The sequence below is a fragment of the Monodelphis domestica genome, chromosome 4 (assembly GCF_027887165.1).
Source record: "Monodelphis domestica isolate mMonDom1 chromosome 4, mMonDom1.pri, whole genome shotgun sequence".
Classification (NCBI taxonomy): Eukaryota; Metazoa; Chordata; class Mammalia; order Didelphimorphia; family Didelphidae; genus Monodelphis; species Monodelphis domestica.
In genome coordinates this window covers 197734878-197749965 of record NC_077230.1, presented here as the reverse complement: position 1 = coordinate 197749965, position 15088 = coordinate 197734878, and the positions used below count along the sequence as shown (strand labels likewise).

General features: G+C 33.3%; 1 protein-coding gene and 1 long non-coding RNA gene across 7 annotated transcripts in view; one reads left to right on the top strand and one right to left on the bottom strand.

The window, feature by feature from the left end:
- Positions 1–15088, top strand: part of LOC107652403 (uncharacterized) — a 57962-nt gene that overhangs the window by 22522 nt on the left and 20352 nt on the right. The window contains exon 2 of one of the 6 annotated variants that reach the window (XR_008911258.1): positions 2334–2989. The exons of 4 other annotated variants lie outside the window; for them this stretch is intronic. This is a non-coding gene — a long non-coding RNA (uncharacterized LOC107652403). Of the gene's footprint in view, positions 1–2333; positions 2990–15088 lie in introns of those variants that run through there. One more of the 6 variants, XR_008911257.1, reaches the window with a different exon arrangement.
- Positions 1313–15088, bottom strand: part of DUSP19 (dual specificity phosphatase 19) — a 29988-nt gene continuing 16212 nt past the window's right edge. Inside the window, exons 3-4 of the mRNA XM_003341246.4 lie at positions 11789–11941; positions 1313–4957 (exon numbers count right to left, since the gene is read on the bottom strand). Of these exons, the coding sequence (XP_003341294.1) occupies positions 4775–4957; positions 11789–11941 (336 nt within the window). The 3' untranslated portion in view covers positions 1313–4774. The remainder of the gene's footprint in view (positions 4958–11788; positions 11942–15088) is intronic.

Sequence of the window (15088 nt, the reverse complement as noted above, 5' to 3'; positions counted from 1 at the left end):
GGAAAATACTTTAAAATAAGTTAATTTAGTAAATAAAAAATAATCTAAAAATTTTCCTGTTCATAGATGACAACAAACTAATTCCACCAAACCTAAAATATTGTGAAGCCTGTTTCAGGAAACCCATGTTTATTTGAGAAATGGGTTTAATCATCCACACCAGAAAAGTAATGTGATTGAAAAAATATATAATGACCAGACAGACATGTACCTGGAAGGATAGACAATTTAGTCCTTCAAAATACATATTTCTAGACAGGTGATCCACATGTAAAAGTTGGGCCCAGAGGAAACTGAGGTGGACCATGTTCAGGAAATTCACAATGCTTTCAGTGCATCTAAGCTACTTGATGATGTAAAATCCCAATTGTCTCTATAACACCAGTATGCTCATGATAGTATATGTACCAAAATTCCAAATCATGGAGCCCCACAATTTCAAAAGAATCAAAATTGCAGGTGATCCAAATGGCAATGGAAAAAACACATGGTGTATATAAGAAAACTTCAGAATATTGTCAATGATATGTCTTTGAAGTGGCATAAAATATGTCACAGAGAAGCTGTCTGATATAGTAGAAAAGATACCAGATTTGGTATCAAAGGACCTGAGTATGAATCTGACTTACAAGCTGGGTATCTGTGGCATGTCACTTCATCCCTTTCTTCTCTGAGTCTCAATTTTACCATCTGTAAAATGTAGCAGTTTAGATTAAGTGGTCTCTATAAAACCTTCCATTTTAAAATCTATGATTCTCTGTAAAACTGGGAAAGAAGTTGAGTCAAAGATAAGTAGTGAATCAAGGATAAGCACCATAGGCTGGAGACCTCAAATGTAAAAGAACCAGAGGACGGTCATTAGCAGGTAAAGTTGATTCTTCATGAAGAAGTTAAGGAAGGATATGAATAAGGAGTATATGAGATAAGAAGGAATGGTCTACCTATTTTTTTATATCATATACATCTCATATTAAGAGTTAAATTCAAACCAATAGAATATTCTCTTTCAGTCCCTTAGTGTGATATACTCCAGGGGTTATTATATTAAAGGTTACATTGTGACTCTAACATTGTTTTATACTAGCATTTCAGTGGTAAGAAAAATTCAATTATGTTCCCCTATTGCTTGTTACTAATAAGAAACACAAACGTTCTTGGAATGACTTAAGTCACCAAGACTGTCTAAAGCCTTAAAGGTAAGTGATAATTCAAATTATTCAGTTGTGTGGTCAATGGATTTTCTTCCCTAATCTAAAATAGCTTGAAGCACTTTAATCACTTCAAAACAAAAACTCACAAAGAAACCAAAAGGTTGACATAAGAGAAAAAAAAACCATTAAATTTATTGTTTTTAAATCAAGTATCTTTACACCTACCAAAAGTACTTTAGTACAGGGTAAATTATAAATGTGCGTACAAAATAAATGTCTAATTTTCTAAATCACAAGAGGCAAACACTCTGGTTTCTTACTTGTTAGCTTCACCTGCATGAATGGTAACAATAGTACAATAAAACCTTCAGAGATAGTTACATTTATAAATAAGAATTCCAAAGTCTTCCACCTAAGTTGACTTAAGGCTATAAAGAATGGTTAAATAGTGGCTAAAACAATTGTAAAGCCCTTTCAAAAGTTTGTTTTTTGTTTTATTTAGTCCAGCAATGACTCACATTAAGCATTTAGGCTCAGTCATGTACCTGTACTTCTGTTTGTAATTTATTAGTCTTGGTAACTTGTTCTAAGTATATCTTCCGGATGGCATATAGTTGAGAAATTCATTGTGTCAAACTCAATCTTCCTTTCAATATTAGGAACATTTTGAGTTCCTCACACATTTGAAATGCTTGACTCACTTATATTCATCTTGCCAAGTTTTCAGGTTTTTTCCATTGAAATGATTCAGTCAAAAAGAAAGTAGGTTGCCCAGTTCCTGAAGAATACTTTCCAAATGCTATACTTATATGTCTTAATGGGGAAAAAAAAGAAAAAAGATATACCAATGAGGATTTAAAACATTATATTTTTCTTTCTCTCAATGTTGTTGTCATAGTGGCTTAATCATCATGGTTAAAATTTTACCTTAAATCTGGTGACTTAAAGGGGAAATAAAAGGAGAATTTAGATATTCCAAAAATTATCCGTATCATTAGATAAATTTAAAGTATTATGTAGATACAATAGTTACTTAAGTAAAACCAAAAAGTAACTTTCAAGATAAAAAAGGGAATTTTTTTATCTAAGCCTGCCTTTATAAATAAGTGAAGCCCATATTTTATTTCTTTTCTACTTATAATTTTGAGCAAATATGAACTTTATTTTTTTCTTTTATTCTAGATATAAATAATCAAGCATGACAGGAAAAAAATCTATTTAAGTTATAACTTCAGGGACACAGCCAAAATCAAAACTGCACAGATGGGCCTATATATGGAAGATTTTTTTCCTCTACCAAAACACTGACATTTGGTATCTACATATTTTTTGATTCATAATGTTAGATAGTGGGATCATAATAGAGTTTCTTTTCAAAACAGCTTTATACCACTCAAGATAAGTTCTACAGATTAATTTCTCTACATGAAATCATCCATGAACCTATATATGACTACTGTCTTGCCAACAAATAGGGTTTTGGGGGAAAGATTTAATCTCTTAGATTCCATTCTTAGAAACAACAAACTACTAAAACAGGATCTTTACCAAAAAGAAGGTATGGTAAGTACATGTTATATGTCATAAAACCAGAATGACACAGACAAGAAGTCCAGATACAAATTCCATACCAAATTATATGTTCTATGATTTTTAATGGACATTACGTTTCAATTCTTGATAGACTAAAACTTAATATCACCAGGAAAAAAGGAAATACGTTCATATCAATGCTGTCATTAGCACGAAGAAGGGGACATTTAGAACATCTATGAATCCTTGGCAATAATGACTAGAGAGAATACCATGGAGAAGTCCTGACATTCAATGGGGCAGAGGTACTTGCATTGGTCATTTTCAAACTGTTCACTTTGAGTTGGTTTGTTTTATACTGTTTCTCAGGATTACTATGTGGTAAAAGGCTTCAGCTCCAAAGACAACTTTTCAGGCAATTGTTTCAAAGTACACAACTTATTTGTCACTTTTTAAACCCTTTACTCATGAGAGCAGCATAGAAGACACAGCTTCTTAACTGCACACTTTTTCTTTTTTTTTTAAACCCTTACCTTCTGTCTTGGAGTCAATACTGTGTATTGGTAAGACAGAAGAGTGGTAAGGGCTAGGCAATAGGGGTTAAGTGACTTGCCCAGGGTCACACAGCTAGGAAGTGTCTGAGTTAACTGTATACTTTTTCAATGAATACTTTTCAATTTATTTGAAAGGAATATACTTACTCAAATGTGTTGTGTTTATAAAAGAATCAACAATTTTTCCTCTTTGGTTTCTACTATTTCTTGAATTATAAAATATGAAGGGAAAACTTTTAATACAAATCTCACAAATAGGATTAGGGATGTATATTTTATGTCATTATCAATAATGTATTCCTAGAAATAGTGCTTCTGTTTGAAAACATTTAAAAGAGCTAAAAAATAAAATCTCCAGGTGGTTTTATAATAGGCAGAGATCATTCTTTCTCAAATATACAAAAGCAAAAGTAATGAAATAATTTATTCAAGGCCTATAGTAAGAGGCGGGGTTGAAAATGTGTCCAGACTCCATGAGAATTAGGTCCAAATTATTTATTAAAATTTTAAAACTTAAATTTTTTGTTTTTCATTTCTTAAACCATTTTATATAATGGAATTGAACAATATCAAATAAAATTCACTAGATATTTTTGCTTTATTATCTATGTGAGCTTTAAGTTCACTTCTGACAAACAGGGCTTTCAGTATACAGAATATTTTTCAGAAATCTAAGACTTCCAAAAACTTTATAAAATAGAAGCTAACAAAAGCAAAAAAAAAAAAGAATCCAGGATGAGAAGGGTTCTTATTGACAATAAAAGAATATATAAATCAGAAGATATTGTAAGTACCTATGTGTAAGGGGCAGGAAGGAGGGAGTGAATAGCCCTAGGGACAAAAGCTACCTAACAATTATGAGACTAAAAAAAAAAAGTTAAAAGACAATGAATTCTGATGAAAGGATACTCAAGTTCTATGTATATTATAATTGTATACTCTCTGAATAAGTCTTTTGGTTGTAAGTATGCCCTTCAGGGAGTTTATTATTTATTTTTATCTGAAAAGGAATTCAGACAAAAATCTCTCTAAGGTGATAACTCAATTTTTCTAAACTTGTACAAGTCAAGCAGTATTTTGGTATGTATCTTTATAAGAACAATTGCTGGAATAGATAAAAACACCAAAAGTTTCCAATCATTGGTTCTTTTAATATTCAAATACAAAATTCAAGACTACTTTTATCATTTCCTTCAAAGAAGTTAACACAATTAGTAATGCCAATGTTATTTGGTTTATGCAATTCAAAAAAGCATTCTATCACACATTAGAAATACTGAAGACTAAGCAACACTATTTTAACAAATTCATTTAGGTTGAAGCTCTAGATAATTGAGTTGCCTCGGTTTACACTTCAAGGGTAGTAAAAGGAAAGAGTTTGCTTTCTGCCATTCTATCCTAAAAACTTGGTTTTAAAAGGTCAATTCAGAAGTTATAGTTTCACATCATCTGTTGAAATGCCATTTAACAAATTGTTGGCTTCATCTGCTTCCTGAATTTTATTGTGCCCAATTACTTATTGCCATATTTTTTTTTTCACTGTTGATATGCTCGAAGCTGTTCCATGAAGCCTGAATTTGGGCATATAGCAGGTCTTGCATTTTTCACCAAAGAAAAGGCACTGGTAAATGTGATTTCTTCAGTACTCATCAGGAAGCCAATTATAATTGCAGCAGCCCTGGAGACTCCTGCATTGCAATGAACAAGAACCACTCCATCCTTCAAGAAAAAAAAAAATTCATGTTCATTTGAGAAACATTATCAGGTTCACTGCATACACCATTTACAATTATCATAAAATATACTATATATCTCTTCTTGGATTATAAAAATATAATCCACCACATGCAATGTTTAGAAAACATTCTCCTCTTTAAGGACACATAAGTGCTCCCCAAATCAGTTTGGAAACTTAAAATTGCAATTGTATCTTTTTTTTTTTTGCAATTTAATGACATCAGTAAAGCTGGTAATAGTATCATTATGTTTTTAAGTAGAAAAAGAATATATAAAGAATGTAAGTACATTTTAAATTAAGACAACAAAAATCCGTAAAACTAAAAGATGAACCCTGAGGCAAACTAGGTACAATAAATATTCCCCCCCCCAAAAAAAAATACTTGGAAGAAGAATCAGACTTTTGATCTAGCTATTAAGAAAGGAACAGTTGCTGTTCCCATTAGGTTCATTCTCTTTTGGATTCATTTCTGACTACTGTACATTCATTGTACTCTGAGCAAAGCAAACATTAAGTAACTTTAAAATCGTGACCAAGTAGCAAAACAAAAACTCTCAGTTAATTTTTCAGTGCCTAGTAGGAAGTTGTAGGACAGTTGCTAACTTGCACTGGTTGAGGGAAGTTTCCTTTAGTAATTAATTTAAAGTAGAAAATGGAATCGTGCAGTTCAACCTTTTTAGTTTTTTATTCAAACTATTCTTTTAAAAAAATTTCTTATTCCAATTATTCTTCAAAAGGGGATCTGATCAATCTGATTTTCATTAAAGCTGAGAGCTATAGTACAAAGATCTTCACAAAGAAGAATTTCAACCAAAAGCATAAAAGAAAAGGTCTTGCTATGCCTCATGATCTAAGGACAGATTAATGGAAGGTGAGATAAGAAAGGAGAAAAGAAAAATTAGATATTTTAAATTTTAAGCCTAGTTTGGAAAAAAAAAAGTTAAGGATAGTAAAATTAAACCTCAATGAAATAAGAAAAATAAAACACAAAAGCAACAGAAAAAGGAACAAGTTAAGCTCTATCTTTATTATGGTAAGTCAGAAATATTATTTTGAAGATGTAAGAATAACAAGTCTAAAAGTCAAAATAAAGCTGTTTTCCAGTCATATGGTTAACCTATGGCCCCTTTGATCTCCTGTATTACTGTATTTCATTTTGACTACCCAATTCTTGCTAAAGATGACGTAGTGAAAGGTCAAGCAGTATCAACTAGAAATATTTTTAAATACGAATGAGTTAAAAAACAATTTTGTTTAACACTAAAATATGCTTCTGCTTTTATTTCTCTTACAATTGCTAAAATCGATAAAATGGTAGGTTCTAACGAAAAGAACTAAAAGAGGTACAGGAAATATTTTGGAAGAAGTAACATGTTTCCAGGAACATGTAGTCATTTTTTTAACATTAACTTTAGTGAAATTCTGAAATAGGTGGATTTTTAAATTTAGTGTGTCCTTTCTCTTTTCTCTTTTTTTCTAATCTGTTAATTTTATCTTACGTTTGGTATATGTTTGAATTCAATATTGCCAAATCCTCTTTATAAACTAAGAAGTATTTATAAAAGCAAGAAAGTACCTGAAAATTAATTAAGCTTGTGAATTAAGTGGAATAATAACATTAAGAGCTTGCAACAATATGAAATGGAAACTGTAATTGGACACTGAAATGAGGTCAATAAGTGAAAACCGTTTCAGGTAACTTGTAAAGGATACTTTACAAGTGAAAAGAGACACACTATAAAACAAATGCTGATGAGGGTTTATGCTATCAATAATGAAAGTGATAGATCTGATGGAACAGTCTTGATACAGGTTGGCTAGCTTTGTGCTTTTTAAAAATTAATGATCTAAATGAAATGTGGTACTCTGTAGTGACAGAATAGACAATATTTCAGTCCCTACGTTTTCTGATCTGAAATGAGCATCACTTGTTGGGCTAGTCTATTTAGGTTCATAACAATAAGAAATTTTGCCTATTAGCAAATCATGAGTAAGGAAGAGTTATAGAGTAATGTGTAATATTTCTTTTGAACCCAAATAGAAAAAAAGATGAAAATAAACTTGTACTAAAATAATTTTTTCTTGTCCCAACCTGGGTTTTCAATGGTATATGAAATTCTGAGGAAGGAAACTCCCTCAACCAATGCAAGTTGGCAACTGTTCTACAATTTTCTATAGGTACTGAGAGATTAAATACTCACCCAAGGTCATAAAAGCTAGTTTAAATGTATCACATGTAGTATTTGAATCCAGATTTTTAGGGCTATAAGACCAGCACCCTATCCAAAAGGTATGCTGTCTCTATTCTAAGAATTCACTTCTCTACAGATTCCTGAGTTTACTTGCAATTTTACTTTTTCATTCATCCTTATAAAGATCCAATTCTTGGAAACATTTTCAATGAGAAATAGTGGCAATGCATTTAAGACTATGGAATAACTTAATCATTTATATAACATTTTTCTTCCAATAAACTCAAATCACAATATGAGTGACTAAGGGAAAACCTTTCACTCTATAAACCAGGTATCACACAATGAACATATGGTGATATTATCCTCATTCTCCAACGTATTCTTTGGTCAAAGGTTATAATGAATCCAGAACTCAAGTAGATAATAAGTTCCTTTAGTAAAGAGACCATGTCATATTATTTTGATTCCCCCCCCCATAATCTTTATTCCAGGATTGTACAGAAATTTGATTTTATTAAATATGCACATGTTCCTTCAAAGTTCAACTCATATGCTATCCCCCACATGAAATCTTTCCTTTATTTCCCTAGCTTTTAGTGCCTCCCCATATAACTATCTTGTGTTTATTTTGTATATACTTTATATGTTCATGTTATCTTCCCCTATAGTATATAAGCTCCTTGAGAGCAGAGATTGTTTCATTTTCATCTTTTATTCCTAGCACTTTTATTCCCAGCATTATTCCTTAATTGTTTAATAAACACTGGAGGTTTGCAAAATTGGACATAATATTTTTCCATACTATTTGTTTTGAGGCATTGCAAATTAATATGATGATGATATGTTTTTCAATTATGGCTAACTCTTGATTATATATGTTGGTGGAGGCAAGCACTAGTATTGTCAATTCCAAATAGTGGTAGGAATTACTTTTTGTCATATCAACATCTGAGTCAGAGAGATACAAAACTTCAATGCTGAGGGAGGTATGCAGAGGGAGGCAGTCTAGTAGAAAAGTAGGATGTTAAATTCAACACATTTTTTATAGCACTCTATGATGCTTCTATAAATTCCTGGTCTTATGTACAGAATAAACAATAAAATAGGTAGAAATGAAAATACAATTTGCTTGATCATTTTTTTTTCTTTGTATACAAAGAAAAAAGTACAGGTTATTTTTGGTTTTTAAAATAACACCAAATAAGGTATCTTGAAGTTGAATGAATACCATCTCCTTTGTTTATTCTCATCTTTTATTCTACAACCCTTCATGTCTAGATTTGCTATTAGGTTGGGAAAATATAAAGGTAGGGGAAAAAAGCAAACTAAGAGACCTTTGTAAGACTATACCCCAGAAACTAGTTTGGGAGAAATGGAGAAAAGTTCAAGGAGATAATAGTCATTAACAACTATTACACTGTGATACTGGAAAGGTAACCTTAAAGGAAGATAAGCAGTGAGTGGAAATCAAGAATTAACTATCTGCTCTACAACTAAGTAGGTGTTGACTTTGGCCAAGTCACTTCTCTCTCCAGTCATCAGTTTCCTCAAAAGTGTAATGAGCAAATTAGAATAAAAAATCTTTTTAGTCTGTTCTAGACTTAGACTTTTTGAGTCTTTGACAATATTCTCTAGGAGAAGACTTGAACAAATGATAAGTTCCACAGCATGGAATAACAATGATTAAATTCATGAATTCATATAAATACCAAACTTTTATTTAAATAAATCAGCTAGACAAAACAGTTCACAAATATAAGCTAACTCTGTATTCGTGGTACAAAATGCAAGGTTTGGGAAATGTCTAAATCAAAGCAGTAAATCAAAACATATTTCCTAGCACAAACTAATCATCTCAAAACATAGCCTATTGATTAAAAATAACAAATTGCTAATAAACTGGATAAGCTGCCATAATTCATAATTTGATATCTCCTGTCCTATTCTAGACTTTACTTTTGTGTTCAACCTTTAATAGTCATTTTTATATTGCTAAGAAATACAGAAAATCTTCATTTTCCCCTCTTAATATCTGTGTATGTAAGAGTATCAAATTATAATGTGTTTCAACTTTTTTTTTTTGCTTCTCACACTATAAACAAATATAGTTGAGTAATCCCTAAAATCAGTGATAGTTCAATCCTTAATTCTTTATTCCGAAGAAATCAAACTAAGGAAGTGGCTAAAGTGATGTGAAAAATCTGATTTCTTCTATTAGTTTGAAAGTTAGGTGGCATATTAGAAAAAGAGCTGGCATCAATGTCAGGTGGGCCTGGGTCCAAGACCTGCCTCTGAAATATACATGACCCTTGGCAAGTTACTAATATCAAAGTGCCCCTGGAAACTTTCTGGGACCCTAAAATTGTAGAGAAGGTACTGAAAACTGTATTGACAGAGGAAGTTTCCTTACCTGAAAGTTCCCTATGCCAGTGAAATCACCAGGTTACTCACCTATTCCCTTCCGTAATGTTCAACCCTAGAGTTGTAACAGAATGTTTGAAGGGCACAATTCTGAACTGCCTTTGGTTCTGAACCAGAAAGCCTTCTCCACCAATTCTTTACTGAGTAAAGGAGATATGGAAAACCATATTTAGAAGATTTTGTAGATTTTCCTATCCTAGTAATTAGCTCAGTGTCCAGCACATAGTAGTCACTTAAATGTTTATTGATTAACATTTATGCAAGGAATCCTGGTGCAAATGCTGAGAGACAAGATATTTAATGAATTCTAAATTCCAAACCTATCAATTGCTGTGCATTTCAGGGAAGTGGTTTTGGTTCTTTGTAAATGACTATCACCAGCCACAACCTATACCTACTACTACTGTCCCTTACTAACCTAAAATGGATTTTGTGAGATTATGTTCACAAAAATCATGCCATATCAGAAATTGTCATTATGGAACATACCTACCTAGTTCCCCAAATGTATCTTGATTTTGATCCAATACAACATTAGTGTCTAGTTAGTGAGAAAAAAATTGAAGCACTTATATCTCAGTGATGTCCTGGTGTCAAAAGACCATTTCTCTTCTTATCAGCTATAGTTCACTTGTTCTTCAGTACAAATACCAATAAATCACATTATAGTAGACTAGGTCATAAGAATGCAACATTTAGTTCTCAGAATGCCCTGAAATGCTATGTTAAGAAGCACAGATTCTTATTTCTTTCCTGAAGTGGTGAAATAGTCAAATAAACTGATAAATACATTGTCAGGCCTAAATCAGACTATAACAGAGTTCAGTTATTATAAACTTTCAAAGGGCAAATAAAAACAACTCTGAGGTATCACCTTACACCTAGCAGACTGGTCAATATGGCAGCAAAGGAAAATGATAAATGTTGATGGGGATGTGGCAAAATTGTGACACTAATGCATTGTTGGTGGACTTGTGAACTTACCCAACCATTCTGGAGAACAACTTGAAATTATGCCCAAAAGCCTTTAAAAGACTGCCTGCCCTTTGACCCAGTCATACCACTGATGGGTTTGTACCCCAAAGAGATAATAAGGAAAAAGACTTGTACAAAAATATTTATAGCCGTTCTTTGTGTTGGCAAAAAATTGGAAAATGAGGGGGTGTCCATTGATTGGGGAATGGCTGAACAAATTATGGTATCTGGTGGTGATGGTGACTATTGTGCTGAAAGGAATAAAGAACTGGAAGAATTCCATGTGAACTGGAAAGACTTCCAGGAATTGATACAGAATGAAAGTAGCAGAACCAGGAAAACATTGTACCCGGAGACTGATACACTATGGCACAATCAAATGTAACAAACTTTTCTACCAGCAGCAATGCAATGATCTAGGACAATCCAGAGGAATTTATGAGAAAGAACACAATTTGCATCAGAAAAAGAACTGTGGGAATAGAAAATGCAGAAGAAAAACATATGACCAATCACATGGTTCAATGGGAATATGATTAGGATTTTGGTGTTAAAAGATCACTCTATTGCAAATCCTGATAATATGGAAATAGGTTTTGAACAATGATACATGTATAACCCTGTGGAATTGTTTGTCAGGGGAAAGATCATGTAATCATGGAAAAAATATTCTAAATAAATAAAATTTAAAAAATAAAAATAAAAACAAATAAAAAATCTTTCAAAAGGAAGTTATCTCTACATATTTCAAAGGAAGAATTTTACTTCCTAAAATTTCTCAGAAGAGTAACATACAGTAAGTGGAAGAGAATAGGATTGAGTCTAAAAAATTTCCATTGAGAAGAAAAATGCAATGGGAAGCATAAAAAGAGAATCATTAGGAATGTATATGAATTAAATTCTCATGTTGGGAGAAATTTTATAAGTGATTTTTCTAGGATTGGTATTATTACATTTCTGAATTTTGTTTGGTGAACCACATATCAAAATAGTCACTAACATTTATATATATTACTTTAAAATTTGAAATTGTTTTACACAATTTTTTTATCCTCACAGTTGCCCTGGGAGGTAGGTGCTATTATTACGATTTTACAAACTAAGACAGACTGATATGCCTAGGGTCATTCAGCTGTTAAATTTCTATGGCAGGATTTGAACTCAGACCTCACTGATTCCAGGTCCAACACTTTATCCACTGTACCACCTAATTTCCCTTACCTTCAGTTTGGCTTCTTCAATAAATTCAAAGCACTCTGGAAAATAAGATATGATATTGGTTTCAGGTAGATCCAGGATAGAAATGTTCTTATACGTAAAGTCATTAAGGAAAGCATTTTCAACTCCACAGGCAACATTGAGAATATGAGTGACCTAAAAGGAAATACAAAGGTAAATTTTAGAACTTGTAGACTTCAGTAGTACATTATGAGCACATATCAAATGAGTTTCTGCACCATTTGGGGAAATACCCCTTCAAAGAGATAACACCCATCAAAAAATAAATAGACTTTAAGCCATCAATAAATGGGCAAAAGAAAATGTATTAAAAAAATTAACAACAACAACAAAAAACAAACTAGGAAAGAACTTAGAAAACTCTATTAATTAGATAACTATAAAAATATAAAAGGGTACACATCTGATGTACCCAAAGTAATAATATTTGGGGTATGTGAAGGGAAAATCCGTCTTTTCCCTTCTCATACTATCTTCTTTTCCATATCTAACCATATACTCAAAAAGGAATGAAATTCTTTCTAAGCTATCAATTATTGCCCATTTTCTGAGTACTTATAGTTTGTTCTTTGTTTCTTCCTTCCTTCCATTGTTCCTTCCTTCTAAGACAAAAGAGCAGCAAGAACTAGACAATCAGGATTAAGTGACTTGCTCCAGGGTTACACAACTGGAAAGTGTTTGAAGTCTAATTTGAATCCAGGTCCTCCTGAATCTAGGCCTGAAGCTCTATCCACTGTACTACCTTGCAGCTGTAGTACTTAGTACTTTAAATCCACCCTGTAAAAATTAAAATTAATCTCGATAATAAAAATGTTATATTTTAGGAGGTTTATTAATGATCATTAGAAGTCAAAGAATAAAGAAGATACAAAAGAAAGACCACATGCCCATGGCTGATCAACCTGTTTAAAATTCCTGTGCTTAGCTTACCACCACCAAGCTCCATGTCATCATGACAAAGAGAGAAGGGAAAGACTGCCCACTCAATATTTATCTCCTGTCTATAGGAAGTACGTAATGACAGGAAGTCAGTGGGCTCCCAGGAAATGTAGTTCTTTTTTAGAGTAACAGATTTTCAGTTATACAAACCCTGGTCTCCCAGAAGTATTTTTAAAAAGGATCCAACAGTCTGCCTAAAAATAAGTCAACGTATTATATTATTATAGACTAAAAGTGAAGAGTTTTCTGAAGTTATATGATCTAAAATGTCTTTCTCTCTCCTTTTCCCAGTGTGAAAGTGAATCAAACTCTCTGTCTATCAATCAACAACTTTTAAGTTAATCAATTAAAAACTTAAGGACCCCTACTTAGTACCTTAGCAGTCACTAAGTATGACAGTTCACAAGTCACTTGCTAGAGTGGGTGACAACTCCAGAGGCCAATGCCCCCCACCCTGGGCAGTGCTAGGCAAATTGAAAGACTGCAATTGGTTGCCATAAAGTGGGGAAGTGACAGGAAATGACATCGAGAAAACTGCTTTAAAAAGGCCAGCTCAAGGATTCTGTCTCAGACTCTGCGTAGGTGAGCCAAACTGGAGGAGGCACTCTTTCCTTGGATCCTGCGGTATTGAGTTGGAGTAATTCCTTCCTTGGTTAGTTCTGGTGAGATTCTTGGCAGTCTTTGCCTCTTGTGCACTGAAGGTTCTCATAAGATTCTTCAGCATCTCCTGGCTCTTCAGATTTCAGCTTCCTAATTAGGACTTTGGATTCTGATGAGATTAGCTTTTGGATTCACATTTGCAGTCTGGAGACATTAGAATTAAACTCAGAGTATTGGTAGCTAGGCAGTACTTTATGTCTCTTTATCTACATTTTTCCACTTTCACTCTTTCCACCTCAGTAAATAAAGCTGCTAAAGTCATTTTGACTTAAGCTGTAATAGTTTTAAATTGGTGACTACAACATTACTTCAGAATTCTCATATTTAGCATAAAACTGAAATTTAAATTCTTATACCAGAGATGGTAAGCAATTTGATCTGGGTTATACATGTAATATCATGTAAAACATATTTCCATATTATTCATTTTTATAAGAGAATAATCACATAAAATGAAACCCCCAAATAAAAACCTAAATACTAAAGTGAAAAGTTGTATGCTTTGATCTGCATTCCAACTCTAACAATTCTTTCTCTGGAGGTGGATAGCGATATTTGCCATAAGTTTTTCATAATTGTCCTGGATCATTGTATTGCCAAGAGTAGATGATCATTCCACAATATTGCTGTTACTGTGGATAATGTTGTCTTGATTCTGCTTATTTCACTCTACCTCAATTCATGTAGGTCTTTCCAGATCTTTCTGAAATTATCCTCTTGTAAGGCCAGCATGCAAAGGTGAGGATGGAACTATGGAAGAAGTCATGATTGATGGGCAAAGACAGTTGGAAGAAGAGAAGCATGGGAAAAGAACAGTGACCTGGGAGAACTCTGAGAGGAAGTCTAGGCTTTTAGAGAGTGGATCTCAAGGTGAAAGGAAGTGTTTTACCTTGCTAGAGAATTGCCAAGAGCCTATCCAAGTGAATAGCCCTGTGACTTCTCCAGAAGAGTGTTTCTACATCCTAATATCTCTAATAATACCAAAAGAGAGATTCAGGTCTCATAGAAACCTGTGAAGGGTCTTAGACTCTCAGACTGAGAGCCAGACTTTCTCTTATCCTAGTTCACCTGCCTTACTCTAACCCTTTTGTATTTGGTTTAGCTTGAGATAGTTGGGAGGTGAAGAGAAGTTCTGATCTGGCTCTGAAGCTGACAGAACGAAAGGACCTTGAAGGGACTTAGAAATCAGGGACACCGCTACCCTCTAACCAATTTCCCCCACTTCCTAATATCCAATATTTATTAAACTATCTAAACGCATTCAGATATTTCAAAAGGCATTCATTCAAAAGAGGTTTGGAGGAGCTACTCACTGAGGTACTGATCAGCCATCACTGATGCTGATCAAAACCCCTCTCCCACTAAGTCAGCAGACAGGGCTTGTCTCCCTGGCCTATCCATGCTTGGGAATTGGGGGACACCCCTTTCATCACCCAATAGGGGAGACTTCCCTTCACCTCCCCTTCACTTATTTACAAAAGGGGATTCACAATTTCCTGAGTTACTCCCTCTGTATCACAGTCTAGGAAGAGTGAGTGAGAGAGAACAGTGAGAGTCACTCCACCTAGACTTCTCCTTTTCATCATCTCAACTGCTCACAAACAATAGCCTCTTCAAGACCAACTAATACCATCCACAAATAATTATTACACTGTTCATCATTTTTTATAGCACCACAGTATT